The sequence below is a fragment of the Trachemys scripta genome, chromosome 8 (genome assembly GCF_013100865.1).
Source record: "Trachemys scripta elegans isolate TJP31775 chromosome 8, CAS_Tse_1.0, whole genome shotgun sequence".
Classification (NCBI taxonomy): domain Eukaryota; kingdom Metazoa; phylum Chordata; order Testudines; family Emydidae; genus Trachemys; species Trachemys scripta.
The window spans coordinates 16,156,137-16,175,298 of record NC_048305.1 but is presented as its reverse complement, the minus strand read 5'-3'; the positions used below and the strand labels follow the sequence as shown (position 1 = coordinate 16,175,298).

The 19,162-nt window shown below is 40.6% G+C and overlaps 1 protein-coding gene across 5 annotated transcripts in view; it reads left to right on the top strand.

Moving 5' to 3' along the window:
- Window positions 1-19,162, top strand: part of NR3C1 (nuclear receptor subfamily 3 group C member 1) — a 159,743-nt gene that overhangs the window by 105,171 nt on the left and 35,410 nt on the right. For all 5 annotated transcript variants that reach the window (XM_034779963.1, XM_034779962.1, XM_034779964.1 and 2 more), the window contains exons 3-4: window positions 3,249-3,412; window positions 17,833-17,949. In XM_034779963.1, coding sequence (XP_034635854.1) covers window positions 3,249-3,412; window positions 17,833-17,949 — 281 coding nt within the window. The remainder of the gene's footprint in view (window positions 1-3,248; window positions 3,413-17,832; window positions 17,950-19,162) is intronic.

Here is a 19,162-nt window from a genome sequence, read left to right as displayed (position 1 = left end):
GTTAGAAAGTGCCAAGTGGCTCTGTGGTAATCACAGTTTTAGAAAGGTTTGAATGTTTCTGTAGATGATAGTAGAGACAGATGCTGATAATAGCAGTGGTTCTTTCAAGAACTTTCCTGAATATTGAATTTCCTGGTCCTATCTGTTGATCTTATTGTTAGAAAAATATTTACCATTAGTGAGAAAACAGCCAAATATCAAAATGAATTTGAAAAGTAACTCCAATCGATGTACATTTTTCTTCATTTTCCTGGATTCTCTGAATGGATAGTTGTACTAAATGGTAACCTTGACCTGTTATTGAAGCTGAAGATTTTCTCCACATTAGGAAATGAGGAGGAATCTTTGAACATGGGTACTAAAAATGACTCTCTCAATGAGAAACATTAAGTACCCCAAAGAAAAATATTTCTCATTTTCCGAGGTGGGGGGGAGGGGAGGAGAGGAAAGAATCTTAGACTAACTTTAGAAATTACCTTCCATGCTTGATCTCTGTCTGTTATTTGAGCAATGGTTTGTAGGTGATTCTGCAAGGAGGGAAAGGGATACAGTTTATAAACGATCCTTAAAAATGTGCAAAATTAGCAAAAAAATTAGCAAATTAATGTATTCACTATTTATGGGATGATTTAAAACTATACATTGTGTATTATTCAGGATTTCTTCATGCTGATATTTTGACTCAAACAAAGAAAGACTCCTTGTACAGTGGACAAAAGTGAACTACAATAAAAGCAATCTCCTGGGTTAGGGTATTATCCTTCTCCCATTTCAAGTCAATGGCATAGCTCCCGTTGACTTCAAAGGTTTTGGATCCAAGCTCTTAAAGAAACTTCTCCTTTGTATACAGTTTGCCAAAGTTGTGTGTGTTTCAGACAGAAGTTATGGTCTGGGGCTTGAAGGATGGGCAGGGGGTTAGGTGTAAGAAAATCAATAAATAATAATTAGAAAACCAAAACAGACATTGAATAAAAAAATTAAATCTCTATTTTCCCCATTAGTTATTTATGTGAAAAGTTCTATTGGTTCCATAATACTAATCAAAGCTACCTGTAATTTTTGAGTCCTGCTACTAAATATGTTTGCTTCCCTGTCTTTTGAGTTCAGTTATTATTTGGTGTCATCAAGATGCGTTGAGCTTTATTTTTATTTTGCTTAATACTTTTCAAATCCATTTTTTTTTAATTATGATACACAGATTTAGCCTTTAACTGTTTGATCTGATTTCATTGGTCTCTGACAGGAACCTGGGCTTGTTTTTATTAATCATTTGATAAACAAGCATGTGGATTTACCTCCACATGGGATTTTTGCTTGTTTTTATTACTCTGTTTTGAGGCACACTAAGTTATTCAATAAAGAATCCTACTTTCTTATTCTACATTGCAATCTTTTGTTTAGATGTTCTAAGTAATTCTGCATTTTGCTGCTCGTTGTTGGTCTCAATAGAATCTGTTTCTGACTAGTTCATACTTTTTCTGTTCATGGATTTTAATTTTTCTCAGCCAAATTTCCACGTTTGCTGGCTGCAACTCTTTAGCTATTGACATTAATCCCGTAAAAGAGAAATGTTGTCAAACTTTTTCTTAATGTAAGCTTGTCATGGTTCTGCTAAATTTCTTTCCTTATTATTTTTGCCTATAGCCCGTAGGATAATAATTATTAAACTATCTCTTGCTGATAACAGCTGTTGTGTTTGGACAGGAGACACAGCCTGTCAGCAAAGCTTTCCGAATATAAATTTGCAAAAAAAAAACAACACATTAACACAGTTTAGTTTTCTACAAGAATGTTAGGGAAAGTGGGAGATTAGAAGTGGAGACATTTGTGGTTGATCTAAAGTGGTGATCCCAACGGGTTAACTGTTCCAAGGTAGAGGATACAAAGGACCAGCTATAGCAAAGGCCTCCTACTTGTTCTCCAGATGTTTTTGTATGTAGTATTATTAGTTGTAGTATTAGTATTATTTATTTATTATTCTTTGTTTGAAAGTCTCTGGTTGTTTTGGTTGCGAAGGAAATCTTCAAAGCATGAAGCAAGTATAACTGATGCAGCAATATCTGCTGGAGAACCTGGAACAATACTACTTAGGTGTGAATTGTCCCATTCATTTAGCTGATGCTAACTTGGATGCAAATGGGATATTTTAATTGTTTCACGTCATTAAAATGTGTAAGAAAGGAGAAGTGGTATGAAGATTTATAAGTGTATTATAAAGTGGAGGTGGGATGATGTAGGACTAGCTTAGGCAGAGAGGAGAGGGGAAATGAGGCTGAAAATGCATAAATTTACGTAGGGAGATAAAAGGATAAATGGACACAAGTCCGATATTAGGAATGGCAATATACAAAAACCTGTAGGAGAACACTTCAACCTCCCTGGCCACATAATAGCAGATGTAAAGGTAGCCATCTTACAGCAAAAAAACTTCAGGACCAGACTTCAAAGAGAAACTGATGAGCTTCAGTTCATTTGCAAATTTGACACCATCAGATCAGGATTAAACAAAGACTGTGAATGGCTAGCCAACTACAAAAGCAGTTTCTCCTCCCTTGGTGTTCACACCTTAACTGCTAGAAGAGGGCCTCATTCTCCCTGGTTGAACTAACCTCATTATCTCCAGACTGATTCTTGCCTGCATATTTATATCTGCCTCTGGAAATTTCCATTACATGCGTCTGATGAAGTGGGTATTCACCCATGAAAGCTTATGGTCCAATACATCTGTTAGTCTTTAAGGTGCCACAGAACACTTTGTTGCTTTTTACAGATCCAGACTAACACGGCTACGCTCTGATACTTAGTATTGTTAAATATCTTAGTTTAAGCTCCTGGATCGAGTGGGTCCATTACTTCTATTAATACAGAGGTTAATTTTCAGTGTGCATTAAAGTCTGGAAAGCTATAGGAATTTCCGCCTGCTGACTTATTTATTGTGGGAAACTAATTCAAGATGTGACGTTCCATCCTGAATTTCTGTGATTAATTAGCAGACTCGAAAAAGAATATTGTTTTAATAATGACTCTGATATAAGCAATACAACATTTTAATACCTGCATATCACTGGGTACATAATCTGTAACAAAGATGATCATTTTAACAGGTCTAAATGCAAAATATAATATGTAAATACATTGTTGAAGTTATTCAACATACCTGACTCCTCTTGTGACTATGAATGAAATATGTTTGACATGGTTTTCCAAGAAGTATGACTGAAATTTCTTCCCTCCTATTTGTTTTTTAGCCCTGGAGTGAGATCTGATGTAAGCTCTTCTCCATCCACCACCTCAACAGCGACAGGACCACCTCCCAAGCTTTGCCTGGTCTGTTCCGATGAAGCCTCTGGATGTCATTATGGTGTCCTAACTTGCGGCAGCTGCAAAGTGTTCTTCAAAAGAGCTGTGGAAGGTAGGATGTGTTTTGAAGAGTTTTATTATCTGTTAAAAATTATAAATATACAATCTAATGCCTCTGCAGGCATCTTTGCTGCTCCCTAAAATCCTATGGGAAATTAACTATTTCTTCTACAAATGCTGATCCCTATGTATATTCCACTGGGTACACATGTACGCCATGTGTCCGGAGTCAGAGAATTTGGAAAGTAGAGTCCATTGGTCCGTTCATGTGCCCTCACTATCCTCCGTGCCTCCAGGTGTGAAGGTAAAAATTGGAGCTGACCAACCGCCTCTCCAATTCCTTCTTACCACCACATGACCTATGTCAGATCCTCCAATGTCTGGATCTTTGTCTTCCTTTGTTCTTCAGTCTGTAAAAATATATAGTAAATAGTTTTAGCTAAGTTTTATAGTTAGGTAGTCCTCTGTCTTGGGGAATTACCCTCCTGTACCATGGTAAGGGTGCTGCACTACATTCAGGCCGGTAGGCTTCAAGATCTGTACTTGTTGCCCGTGCTCCTTCCCAGTCAGTGATGACCATCAGTGCTGCCTGTACTGCCAAGGGGAAGCTTGTGTCATGGCACAGTGCAGTATCTGGTGCACTTTTCCCAGTAATACCATGAAGTGCAGGAATTTGTCTTAAGAAGCACTTAATGGAGAAAGCTATGAGATCACAGTCAGATCCAGGCTGGGGGACCTTCCCCACAACCCCATTCAGCAGCTTGACTCAGCAAGGATTGCACTTCCTACCGTGAGGTCTGAGTTAGGCAAGGGAATCTACTCCCACAGACCCCATCGGGGTCTTGTCAAGAAGGTAGGGAGCATTCTCATAAACACGAGAGCAAAACCTCCTCCAGGTTCACGTCTAAGAAGTTGGATACAACCCTGCGTAAGTCGAGCAGATCTTCCCATTCAGCCCATGAGGACAAAGAACATCCTGAGTCTCATGGTCATGATAAGAAAGCCCACACATCTAGTGTTCTGTCAGTACCAGTCTCATGGTCATGATAAGAAAGCCCACACATCTAGTGTTCTGTCAGTACCAGAGCATGCTCTAGTAGCATCAGTTCATCCGGTACCAATTAAGCCTAAACACTGCGAACTGACAGCACCAACAGAGGGCAGCCATCAGGAGCTTCAAACACCATAATACCAGCTTTAACTTGCCTGAGTGTGGGACAGACTGTATTTGCTTTATATTGTTGGTTCGGACAGACAGGACCTCTCATGCTCCAGGGACAGCAGAGTCTCATGCACCACCTGATGACATCTTTGCTCTCCCTCATCCCCCAATCTCCATCACCATCAGGTCCTTCCTTCATGAGATGCAGCTTAAGGGAGGAGCATGGCCCCCATCCCATTGTCCAGCCATGGTTTCCTTCCAGCCGAACTATCAGTACCACTGATGGATCCAGAATTGGCATTTTCTGTCTCAGTAGACTTTGAACCCCTGAGGAACTGATGTCTCCTCCTCTGGAGCCAACCTCCACCTCAGCACCTGCCTCACAGCTGTTGGTACCCCATGCTGTGGGGACATCCACAACCACATTTTGACTGTCTTACTGGCCATATTGGGGCCGTACCACCCTGCAGAGTTGACGTGATCCGCTAGGGAGTCAGTTCACCCTTTTCCTGCAAGAGGACATCCAGAGCTTCTGTCTGACCCCATGGAAGGGGGGAGAATTCTGAGCCGGATACAGCAATTCTTCTGGTACCCACAAAACTGTCATCATCATCTATGGATGAAGCAGTTGCTCCAATATCTTCCCACACACACACATCCCCAGTGACCATAAGCACTTCCAGGAACTGTTATGTAGGATTGTAGTGGCACTGCAGGTCTCCCTTGAGGAAATTCAGTATCCCCAACATAAACTCCTGGACATCCTACAGCCTTTGGATCCAGCCAAATAGTGCTTCCTATTAATGAAGCCATTCTGGAACCAGCCAGAGCAGTCTGGCACACCCCAGCCACTAGTGCCCCTACCCCTAAGAGAGCAGAAAAATGCTCTTTTTTTCCAGCCAAAAGGGGCAGAATTTCTCTTCTCATTCTGCACCTAACTCTTTTTGGTTATCCACTTTGCTATGGAGACTTCTAGACAGCAGTACCCTAGGTCTACTCTGGTTGACAGAGAGGGTAAACACCTGGATTTATTAGGAAGGAAGGTCTTCACTTCTTTTAACCTTCAGTTCAGAATAGCCCATTACCAAGCACTGTTGCCTAAGTATGATTACCTGAAATATTCCAAATCCATGGACTTCATCAACAAGCTTCCCCAACACGACAGCTCCATTCCAGGCTCTCATTGAGGAAGGCAAGTCGGTTGCCAGGACCACTCTTCAATTAGTGGTAGAAGCAGCAGACACATCTTCAAGATAAACGGCAATAGCCATGGTCATGTGCCTTAAATCATTGCTTCATGCTTCAGGATTTCTCAGACAGATCCAGAACATTGTGGAGAACCTGCCCTTGGATGAAACCCATCTCTTTAACCAAAAGATAGATGGCTCCTTACACATTCTAAAGGACTCCAGGGCCACCTTCCTCTCCCTGGGAAGAGGCCCAAAGAGAAAATTCCACAGGCAGTCATACAAACCTAAACCGTTGGCTCAACCACTTTACCACTAGTGGCCTTATAAGCCAATCTGTAAGGGGTGGTGGGTTTAGAAGTCCTTTTTCCCTGCACCTTCTGCCAGCATCAGCATCATCCCACCGCCATCCAAATGATACTTTTGACAGGAGTTGAAGAGCTGCAAACATATGACAACACCAACTGCTAATTCCCACACATCCTAGCACTCCTTTTCCAGACCTGGAGTGCAATAACAATGGACAAGTGGCTGTTAATCTTCATCCATTACGATTATGCAATTGAACTTACCTCCTTGCTCTCTCCAAATCCTTCATTCCTGGCTCTTTTCAGGGGCCATTGTAATGAGGAGATTCTCAAACAAGAAATAGGTTTCGGAGTAGCAGCCATGTTAGTCTGTATCCGCAAAAAGAACAGGAGTACTTGTGGCACCTTAGAGACTAACGAATTTATTTGAGCATAAGCTTTCATGGGCTACAGCCTACTTCATCGGATGCAAGAAATAGTACAGCACCAAGGAAAGGGTGACATATCTTTTGGGACAGTGGTTCTTCAAATAGCTGTGCCACCTGCATCCTCCTCCTATTTGAGTACTGCTTATCAGTCACCCACAGTGGAATAGACATAGGAACTAGCAGTCAAAGAAGAAGAGAAAGTTACTTACCTTATTGCACGTGAAGATTCTTCGAGGTCTGTGGTCCCTATCTTTGTTGCACTACCCACCCTCCTTCACCTCTGCATTCTTGAATTTGTGGTAGTGAAAGAATTGGAGAGATGGTTAGTCTACTTTACCCTTTATCTCCATGGTTGGAGCCATGAGGAGAGTGAGGATGCATGCATGAGCCAAGTGACACTGCTTTCAGAATTCTCCAATTCCAAGGCGCATGAAGCACATGTGTACCCACAGTGGAATACATATAGAGACCACCCATCTTGAGGAACTTCCAATTACTGTAAAGTAAGTAACTTTCTCATATCTAGAATATGTTTCTAGTAAAATAAAATTGATAGTGGTGTGAGTACCTAAAGCATGGAGTACATTTACATTTATATAATGCATCCATTCACTGAGAGCGTGAAAGGGTTTATTATTATCTTGGGTTGGTATCATTTGTTTTTCTTCACTTTTCTTTCATTGGTTGTGTTGTTGGTGTCATTTTTATGTAAATTGTTTGTGTTAATATGTGATAAAACTTTTCTTAGGGCATGTGATTTTGAAGGTCAAAATTTAAGTATACCGTACGCCAGCTATGTGTGACATCCTATATGGAAATTGATAAGTTTATCTTAAATGATCCCAATATAGTATTATAGCAGTTTTACAACATTTGCTGTAAATAATAATGCTCATCAACCTGTTATAGTCTATAAATGTGCATATATATTTTTTGAGCTCACTAGATGACAGCATTGTGATAAACGACTATCAAGATTTCTCCCTGATCTCAGGAAGACAACAATTTAAAAAAAAAATAAAAAAAAAAAAAAAAAAGAGAGAGTAGATACGAGCCTACAATGTGTTAGGCAGCTCAGCCCTTTCCCTCCCCTCCCAAAAGCACCAATATGATTTTGGGCTGCATACACAAGCATTATGAAATGGACCAGATTCTGTCTCCTTATATGACAAGCAGAAAGATGTGAGCAAGTTGCAGTTGTTAGGGAAGATTTTTTTTTATTTAAAAGCTTACCACAATTCTCACACCCTAAGCTACATAATGTCAGTCCTGCCTTGGAAGAATCATGCTAGCTCTTAAAGGGCAGATGAAAAGATTTGGAGTCTGATGTCTTGCTTGCAGCAATCCTTATTCATTTTGAGGTGAATCATCCTAGCTGGCTACCCTTCTTTCACAAACAACGCTAATGTGGGGGGACATTATTCTCAACCAAAATATCTCTAAGGGCTTCTTCCTGGAAAACAGTGGGATCCTTTAAATTAAACTTGCAGGCAAAGCAGTTCCTAGCTCTCTTAGTGATATAATGGGAAGCTTTTATGAAAACCTGAGGTTATTCAGAATTATCAGAAAAGACGTCTTGCAGTCCTGGCTCCTGCCAGACACTAGAGAAAGGAATACAGATTTTTGGAAAGTTGAAGAAGTCTCTGAAGTATAAAAGGAAAAAATGCCACTTTGCAACTGGTAGCTAGAACAAGGGCTGAGGTGATATGACATCACTAGTTGCTATCAGTTGCCTCGGAGCTATCCGCATGGCTTCCAGCCAGCCCTGTCGGGAATTAGACCCCCAATTGGTGCCAGACTTTTTTATTTTGGCAGCATATGGCTACCTATAGCTTTGGTAAAAAAAAATGTTGTCAATGGACATGGTCCAAAAGGGATACTCTGTGGAACTGTGTAAGGATCATAGGAACAACTTTGTTCTATTCCCAATCTCTAGCAACCCCATAGAAATGTCAGGACCTGAATGAAACTATCCATCCTCTACTTCACATCAGACACATACAGCCTATTCCGCATGCTGTTTTTAGCCACAGATAATCAGGAGCACACACAGCAGAGCTCTGTCTGATACATCTGAATAAATTCCTAAAGGAGGCTTATCTCCATTTCCCATTGTACTGTTCCATAGACAGTTGTTCTGGTGTGAATATGGATGGCAGCTTTTGGTGGGGCTGGGGGTGTCTTCCCAAAGTTGATTCATCTTTACCTGTCCAAAGACAATTTTTCTTATCAGGGTTCTGTACAGAGAGAAAAAGTGGAAACACACACAGAGTGATAAATTTTCTGAAGTATTTCCTATATTTATATCTGCTAGGCAGCCATTAATACGTACATTCACCAACTTCTACATATTTATCATACTGTCTTTAGTCGGTGCCACTTTTTGGCAGAAGTCTTCTCCATGTCTTAGTGCCAAAGGGAAGAAGATGGAGGATATATGTAAAATTTCCTTTCTTCAGATAATAAGATCCACAGATACAGCCCACACTGGAGACAAATGGATCATCCAGAATATAGATGGAAATTGAAATTCAAAAACTTGGATTTGTTTCATTAAAGAGAATTTCCCATTCTCTCTGCGATAGCAGAGATTGTTATGCTTTTTTCCTCAAAGAATATTTAAATCCGTAATTTAGAAAACTAGAATAGAATTATTCTGGCTGTGGAAGTTCTCTCAACTGACAGCAGCTTCTCTGGCTGAGGCATTCCTCTTCTGCCAGTGACGGACAGGTCTGGTTCTGCCTTCAAGCTGCAAGCAGGCTGAAGTATCCATTATAACTGATCTGTGGACCTTACTGCCTGAAGACAGGAAACTTTCAGGTAAGCACAGAATTTTCCTAGTATGGAATGCAGCATAACTGGGATGTGTGGATTGGGCCCACAGTTTGAGGATGTGACAGATTGCTGTTGACCTGTACTAAGTTATGTCACCTAATTTGTTTTTTGACTTCCATTTTGTATCATATCCTGTGTCCTGTATTGGGAGCCAGCTTGAACTGATATATGCGTATCTTGTTTTTAATGTATAAAAAGGCCGGAAAAGGAGGAGGTGTTTCTCACCTGGTGGAGAGATGACATTAGGAAGAGTCATCCAGACTGATTTGCCACTGAATATAGCCTTTATATGGTATATTTGGGTTCTTCTTTTTGCTAATCAGGCAGATACACTATATATAGCTTAACATATAATTATTCAGATTCTTAATTTTTACTTTTTTTATTTTGCAAGAAAATTATGAATAATGCACTTCTTATTTACCAAATGACGATTAATTTTTTTTACTTGTGCTTTGTGTCAAGTTCTATTTGGATGGAATTTCAATTTAAAATGCACAAAAACAGCATTCTAAAATTAATTATTTAAATGAAACTACCTAAAATGTTCTACATGCATAAGAAAAAACTTATCAGAACATTTATCAAAACATGTTTTATATTTAAAATTAATTGATTTATTAAGCAAAGGAAGTATGATTTATAGTTAATGAATTGAACTGATTATTTCTGGTCACCATGTCCTTCAAGATTTTAGAATTAGCAGATCTCATCCTCTCAACTAGTCCTTGAACTAAACTAGTTTAATAAACTGAAATGAAGAAAATCCTCTTTCTGGACCTGCAGAAAAGATTACTGCTGTTGAAAGTTGGTTTAGCATGTCATAAACTCTAGTTTCAGGTGCTTAGGCAGTGACTTCCACCAGTTCAGTGGTCTGACTCTTTAAAAAAAAAAAAAAAAAAAAAAAAAGCTTGGCAGCAAACATGTACTTCTTAATATTTTTTATTTAATTTAAATTATTTTAATAGATTATACTAAGTTTAGGCCTTATTAGAGGTTATCATAATTTCAAATGTAATTTTAAGTAGGTTTATTTTTTAAAAATAAACAAGTATTTAATTTATATTAAAAAAATCTGATATACAAAAAAATAAGTCAGCCATTTTTATCCACCCTGCTGTCAAGAGGGGAGAGTGTGCCTGAGTGACCCAGAGCTATTAATAGGGGTGAGTCACTACCCAGACCTAGGGAGCTTTGGAGCACATGGTCATCAGTGGTTGGATCTCCTCACAACAGACTGGTATCCATTCAGAGAATGGGACTGGACTGGGTTGTGACAGAGAACTTCCTTGGTGCAAAGCATATGTAGTAGCTCCTATACTGTAAACCTAACAGAGCAGGGCCATACAGGTCTGTCGCATCTTACGCGCATTTAACATGCGCAATTTCAGCTTTGCGCGGTCGGGGGGCGGGAGGGGAACAAACAAAAAAACAGCGATTCCACCAGCGTGAGACGCGAATCTGCTGTTACTCTAAAATATTTTTGTGGGGGGGACTTGACAGCAACAACATGTCTTCAGGCCTGTGACAAGGTTCTCCCCTATAATACTGTAACCCTGGAGGGTTGGCAAAAAAAAACAGTTTAAATAGTGTGTCTGCCCCGTAGTGAGTGTGAGATGGGAGAAGCGAATCTGCTGTTCCCACTACAGTACTGCTGTTCCCTCTATAGTACTCAGTCCCCCTGTGCCTTTCACATTGTGTGCATCTCGCTGCGCTAAGTGAGATTCTCCTGTGCCTGTACTGTTTAAAGAGACCGTACGAATTTTTCATACTGTATAACATGGCTCCTAAACGCAAGGCACCTACTTCATCTGGTGCTCAACCAAAGAAACAGCGATGTGTTCCAACACTGGAAGAAAAACTGGCTATGTTAGACTTATTAAGAGACGGTATGTCCATCGCCAACGTGGCGCGTAAATACTGCCACAACGAATCTAGCATCCTTGCCATCAAGATTCAAGAGACAGAAATTCGTCAAGCCGTGGCATCAAGTGCTCGAGTAACTGCTAAGGTGACGAGCCAAGTGCGTGATAAGACTTTAGTGAAAACTGAAAAGGCATTAAACTTATGGCTGTAAGACATGAACCGTAAACGTGTGCCTATCAATGGCAACATGTTGCGAGAAAAGGCTCTTAGCATCTATGCACTATTCAAACCTCCTGCCGAAGAGGGACAGCCTTCTGATAAGAAGGAATTCAAAGCCAGCCAAGATTGGCTTAACAGTTTTAGAAACCGCTTCAACCTCAAAACCGTGCAGACTACTGGTGAAGCTGCATCTGCCAATGAGGAGGCAGCAAAAGCCTACCCCGAACAATTAAGAAAAATCATAGAGGAAAGTGGCTATCTTCCAGAACAAGTTTTTAATGCTGACGAGACTGGGCTCTTCTGGAAAAAAATGCCCACCCGCACTTACATTTCGAAATCAGAAAGACAAGCCCCTGGCTTCAAAGCAGCTAAAGACCGTGTGACTGTGTTGCTTTGTGGAAATGCGGCTGGGCATTTAATAAAGCCGGGCTTTAAAAATTTATTTACATTTATTTAAAAAAATTATTTAAAAATACCCGTGTCCTAAAAGGCAAGAACAAAAATCTCCTGCCTGTGTTCTGGCAATCAAATAAAAAGACTTGGGTGACGGCAGCATTATTTCTGGATTGGTTCCACAAGTGTTTCATTCTGGAGGTCAAGCAGTATCTTGAAGAGAAAGGACTTGACTTTAAAGTGTTGCTTATCGTAGACAATGCTCCTGGACACCCTGCGGCACTCCGGTTTGCGCATAACGACGTTGAAGTCATCTTTCTCCCCTCCAATACAACCTCCAACCTCTCGACCAAGGTGTCATTAGCTGTTTCAAGCCATGTACATGAGGCTTACATTCTCATGGATCCTTACCGCTATGGATGCTGATCCCAATGTTAATGTGATAGTGTTGGAAGTCGTTCAACGTTGCTGATTGCATCCATTGCCTGTTTAATATAAGTGATGCAATCAAGCCTGAAACAGTCAATGCATGTTGGCGAAACCTATGGGAAGACTGTGTGAATGATTTTAAGGGTTTCCCGACCATTGACAAAGAAGTGCAACTCATTGTTCAGGTGGCCAGGCAAGTGGGTGGTGATGGCTTCTTCGACATCCTCGAGGAAGAAGTTGAGGAATTAATTGAGGGCCATAGAGAAACATTGACTAACGAAGAGTTAGAGGAACTGATAAAATCGTCTACAGAAGACGAAAGTGATGACAAACAGGAAGAGCCAGCAACTTGGAAACTTCATAAATTTTCTGAAATGTTCCAAGCAGCGAAACACTTGAGTGATTTAATTTCTGAATATGATCCTTCTCTGGAACGAAGCCACAAAGTCACACGTACTATTACGGATGATTTGAGACCATACCAAGAAATGTTGGAGGAGCTCAAGAGACCACAGCAACAGTTGCCAATCACCATGTTTTTAAAGAAAAAACAACCAGCAGCAGCAGAGCCTACACAATCAACTTCTCGAGCTGAACCAGAGCCAACCACTTTGTCTACGACTCGCTCTCCATCACCCAAGCCTGGCCCATCGTCTCCTGGATCGACATCAAGCCCTGACGACTCAATACTAGTGTTGTCAGGGGAAGAGGAAGACTAATCATTGGAGTGTGTACAGTACAAGACTAGCAAGAATATCCAGGATGACTGGTGACTGTTTAGGTTTACAGTACTGCACTGCACTGTTTTCATTTTTTTATTCTTTCATTCTTCTGTCTCTCTGTTGTGTTATTAAAAATACTTTAAAATTATATTTTGCATATGTAGTCTTTATTATATACTTACTGTACATTGCTGCATATAATACATAGTATTGTACAGGGTTGTATGCACAAAATTGTGCTTTATGGGTGATTTAAGGAATTTTCAGGGGTCATTTTGACTATACGCGGTTTTCGTTTTACGCGCTGACCGCGGAACGTAACCCCAGCATAAGATGAGACAGACCTGTATTGTGAAAAGTGCTGTGCACCCAGTGGTTGCCATTGATCTCAGCAGAGGGATCCAGGATGCCATGCCCTTTTGAAAATCAGGCCCACAGGGTTGTGTGCTTGTTTCAGTTTTTTGGAGCTGCTTTAAGAAGGGAAGTTTAATTAGCCAGCTTTAGCTATGTGTGTCCTGAATGAACTGTAGTGGGATAAGATCCGACATCATAGGCCCTGTAATTTAAACTTTTAAATGTCATTTAGACTATGTGAAGTAAAGGTCTTTTTTTAACTGCAGTTTTAATACCTTCCATTTGTAATCCTTGCAGATAAAGATTATTTCATTAAAATACAGTAATTCTTGTACAGTTTGGTTAAATGGTATACCTGTCAGAGTTCTTACTTGTAAGTATACAAGAAACTCCCATACACTGCATCTCCTTTTTAGAGGATTCCAATAAATAGTAATAATTATTAAATAGTTATATCATCGTAACACTTCATAACACATTTATATAGACTTATAGAAACTTGATCCCTGCTGCAAAGAGCTTATAGAATCATAGAATATTAGGGTTGGTAGAGGTCATCTAATCCAATCCCCTTCTCAAAGCAGGACCAACACCAACTAAATCATCATAGCCAGGGATTTGTGAAACCGGGCCTTAAAAACATCTAAGGATGGAGATTCCACCACTTCCCTAGGTAGTCCATTCCAGTGCTTCACCATCCTCCCAATGAAATAATGTTTCTTAATATCCAACCTGGACCTCCCCCACTGCAACTTGAGACCATGGCTTCTTGTTCTGTCATCTGCCACCACTGAGAACTTATGCTTTTATCTCTGCATTGACAAAGAAGAGGGTAGAGGAGGGGCAAATAGGTTGAGAAGTCCTGATAGTCTCTTTAATTGAAAATAAGGTAGTGGTGAGCTGGAGCCGGTTCGCACAGGTTCGCGGGAACCGGTTGTTAAATTTAAAGCCCTTTTAGAACTAGTTGTCCTGCGCAGGACAACCGGTTCTAAAAGGGCTTCTAAATTTAACAACAGGTAAGTTGAAGTGACCCAGGAGCATAGCTCGGGGGAGCAGCTGCTCCCCCTGAGCACGTTATCCAAAAGTGGCGCGGGGGTGGGGGGGCGCAGGGGAACCGCTCCCCGCCCCAACTCACCTCTGCTCCGCCTCCCTGGGCAAAGCTGCCGCTTGCTTCTCAGCCCTCCTAGGCTTCCCGCGCGAACAGCTGATTTGCTGGAAGTGGGGCGGGGAGCTGCGAGCTCGGCCTGACCCAGTGCTCTAGGCGCTGCATGGCGGCAGTGTGGCCCGGCTCCAGCCGAGTGGCGCAGCTGTAGCGCCGCCAGCCACCTCCAGGCAACATGGTAAGGGGGGAGGGGGGAGGGGGGCAGTTCGGGGTGCTGGTCAGGGGGCGGGAGGATGATGGTGGTCGGGGGGGGGAAACGGGGGTGGATGGGGGCAAGGGTCCCGGGGGAGCAGGAAGTAGGGGGGGTTGGACGGGGCGGTGGGAGGCAGTCAGGAGCACGGGTTCCAGGAGCGGTCAGGGAGAAGGGGGGGGTTGGATGGGGCAGGGGTCCCAGAGGGCCATCAGGAATGATAGGAGGGGTTGGATGGGGCGGTAGGGGACAGGGAAGGGGGGTGGATGGGGCAGAGGTTCCGGGGGGGGGGTCAAGGAACGCGGGGGGTTGGATGGGGCAGGAGTCCCAGGGGGCAGGCCACGACCCCCTTGTGGGGTGAGGAGGGAACCGGTTGTTATGATTTTGGCAGCTCATCACTGAAATTAGGTAGTGGAGGAGACTGGCGAAGACCCAAATGGAACAAGTGGGTTTTGAGGAGGGATTCAAAGAAGAATGAGTATACTTAAAGGTGGGGAGGAGTGTCATTTCAAGAGAAGGGAGCAGCATGAGAAAAGGCACACAAGCAAGAGTGGGAAGGTGTTGGAATCTCAAAAGAAACAGAATCAGTAAATTATATTGTGGCCTTTTTGTGCGGATCAGCAGATTTGTTTGGTCTGTTCTGATATCCAGAAACATCATGCCTGCAGTGTGGTTGATAATGCAAGAATGATTAGATCAACAACAACCTTTCACTGCTCCCATCATGGTCCAATATAGTCCTCAGCACTACATTTGAAGCATTCATATCTGTAGTAAGCGCTCTTAAAAATTTTCCAATTTTGTCTCTAATCATTAGCTACTTTTAACACTGTATTGCTTGAATTGCCATTGTTTAGTTACAAAGGTGACTGAAAAGGTTGTTGTTTTTTATACAACTCTATACCTTTGCATAGCTTCCAGGCTAGCATGAAGCTGGTCAGTGTGCAGTCACCTTAATTCCATTCATCCCAAAATGTTAATGCAGGGACAGAGGTCTACAACACCATAGAAGCAATGGAGCATTCATCTAAAAAAGGAATGATGGGTAATCACCAATGGTAGACTGCAAAAGAGAGTGCATCAGCACCATAAGTGGTACCATGTGTCAGGAAAAGAGGAGCAGCTCCTAAAGACTACCTACCTGGAACATCATCTGTAATTGTTCTGCAATATTCATATTCTGAATTTCAGCATCTCTGTGAGAAAGCAAGAAAAATTACTCTTTTTTTCATCTTATTGCAGTGATTGGTATTTCTTCTACTTAGCTGATCTGCAGTGTCCAGTTGTATATTTAATTTGTGTATCTATATATACATACTTACAGACATATTTACTAATGAGAACAAGTGTCCTGGTTGTGATGTCCTTTACTATTTTCATTCTGGATAGAACTTAGTAACTGAAGGTCCCTGATGCTTCCTCTTCTCCAAATAGAAGATTTTTGGAGCTTGTACAAAACTGAATGAAAAAAGCTCCCAAGAAATCAGTGCGCTACCTAAGGAAGTAAGCCTGAGTGAAGCCACTCTAATAATCTTTGTACCCCGCCTTCACAGCCAATTACACAAATGAACCTGACACACTCCTTAATCAAACTTTTTTGCTACTAAGCAGGCAGTTTTCACAGCTCGAATATCAGGGAAAGTTGAATATTTATTTTCACCTTAGGAAATTCTCAGACTGCCCTCCCATAGGTGAAGTTTCTGTTGTCCCAGAAACTGGGCATAGAATCAGCAGACTTTAAATGCTAGCCAATTAAATAAGTGTAAATTCAGTCTATTTCCTGTACACTTGATTCATTCTCAGAGAGAGTTGCAAAAGAGTTTTTATAATGAAATTACCTCCTTAGTGTAATCATACTACATTAGGGCTTTCAGTTACTTCACTAAACAATTTGTGCCTATTTTTAAATAAACAGACTGGAATAGCCTCTGCCTGCTTCATGGGTGGGGTGATAATGGTGATGATACATTGTAGCAAAAAATACTACATTCACAGGTATTTTTAGAAAACTTGCTGAATCCCTAATGCAAAGATAAAAAGATTCTTCAGTTTCCCATTTATATTCTGCAGTAGTTGAATGCTATGTGAAAATTGCCAGGACAGTGATCAGGACTGTAATAATCCATTAGAGCGAAAGTTGGATTCAGTTCTTATTCATTGACTATTAGATTTTAGAATTTCCATTTAATCAGCCTATGTATCAACGGCATTAGACCAGCTGAAGAGAGACCTGCTTCTGGAGTCTATTTTAGTTTTCAGACTGGAGAAGAAGCTGTCCTTTGATGACAATTATTTCTGAACAGGAAAAGATGTTTAGAAAATTAGTCACAGTTAAAACTCATTAATATATACTCTAGTGTTCCTCCTGTTTTAACTCTGCTGAGAAATGCATCATGGAGAGAAGCAACTCTCTTTAAGTTATGTAGTTCAATTTTCTAGGCTTCCAAGGTCAGCTTAGTTTTGGATCCATAGATCCATAAAAATACCAAGGGATTTAGTCTGTTTACTTCACAAGCTCCACCCAAGGAGCTCTTCCTCCATGTTTTAAAAGTGGTAAAATCAATATCTCCTGAAGAATTCAAAAATGAACACACTCAAACTGGCTTTTCTGGCAGTTGGCCTGGGTGCTATCTGGCTTCTCTTAATCTCAGAAATGCAGAGCTACATATTGCTGTTTCAGAAATCTTATTTTCCTATAAGCAATAAAGTTAGATATTTTAAAGTGGACTGCTTTATGAATGTTTATTTTTTATTTTAAATATCAAATTTGTCTCAAGGAGGCTATATGGTGCATTTAGACTGTGTGATAATTTCCTCTTGCCTCTAACTTTCCATACTATCATCTGAGAATTCTAATATTTACAGATTTGTGTGACTTTATAAAAAAGCATTATAAAGAATTTGAAGAGATTCAGTGGGGGATGATTTGTGATAAATTTAAGAGAAAAATAGTTTAAAACCCACCTAAATTGGTCATAAAGAAACAGAATTTTTAAACATTTATTTGTATTGAGTTCTCCATATGCCTTGCTTAGGAAATGTGTGTGGTGATGGGGAATTGTAGATACCGATATTACTATAATAAGTCTGCTAAAAATGAGGTGTGGTGATTCAGTACATTATATACTTCCCAATTTCTTAATTCTAAAACCAAAATTAACTGGACAAATGTTCTCACTATTTTAACTGTACATATTTTCTTTTTGTGTAAATACAGGACAGCACAATTATCTGTGTGCTGGAAGAAATGATTGCATCATTGACAAAATTCGAAGAAAAAATTGTCCAGCCTGTCGCTACCGGAAATGTCTTCAAGCTGGCATGAATCTAGAAGGTAACTTAAAATACTTGAATGGATTGTTTGTCTCTGAACCCCAGTTAATGATCATTTGGTTTTATGACATAAGCAGGCATCTGAGCAGTGCCTTAACATGTTCAAAATAGTTATTCATTATTTTATGGTATAACCCCACATTCTTTTTGGCAAAAATTAAGATTTTTTTTGTGTGCTTCTTCTAATCTTTCCTTCCTCTCCTACAACAGCTATATCTCTTAACATACTCTGTCTTTTAACGATCCACTGTTATGCACCAATGTCCTGTTTTTATTCACAGACACAACACATGTACAAAAATTAGGACATTCCTTTCCCCCACCAACACACACAGATATCCCTTGCCCTCTCCTTCACTGAACCTCAGACAGCGGGAACCTAGCTTTGGGTGAGATGGGGAAAACAGCCTACATATGCCATATCACTTAGGAAGATGATGTGCCATTTGAAAACTCAAATGAAGAAAAGATCAAGGGCAGAGAACTGAAATGAAGTAGATTTGTGCTTCCAAAATTGAAGGAAGAGAAAGTCTGGGTGTAGAGAGAGACAGCCTTCTGTGCAGGCTGTGGAAAATTAATACAAATTTTGGTCCATAAAAACCGTGTCCCAAATTTTCTGGAAAATATACCATTAACAGATACACATGTACTAGTGTGGGTTGCTTTGTGTTAAGTCATAGATGGCTACTGCGAAATCCAAAACCATATCAGCTACAGATGTAGTGGTTAGCTGCTTTAAAAATTTTTTCCCAGCATTCAGTATCAAGCATAAGCACAGCAAACTTTTTCTACGAATAAATTATTATAGCTTTCTATTTATGCTTGATATGTTTCTATTGAATAGTCTGTTCCTCTGCTATTGCAGGCAACCCTGACATATAATGCCATTCAAAAATGTATCAAATCCTATCTTAAAACTGGTTAGGTTGTTTGCACCCATTACTTATTGTAAGGCTGTTCCAGAATCACACTCCTCTGATAGTAACTTTGTTCTAATTTCCAGCATAAATTTATTCGTATCCAGTTAATATCCATTTGTTCTTGTGCCAACATTATGCTTTTTCTTAAATAGTTCTTCTCTCTCCTTGGTGTTTACCTTCTGCTGCATTTATAGAGAGCAGTCACATTTCCCCTTAGCCTTTGTTTTGGTTTGGCCAGCTAAGCCAAGCTGTATTAGTCTTGTGTCATAAGATAGGTTCTCCTTTCCCTGATCA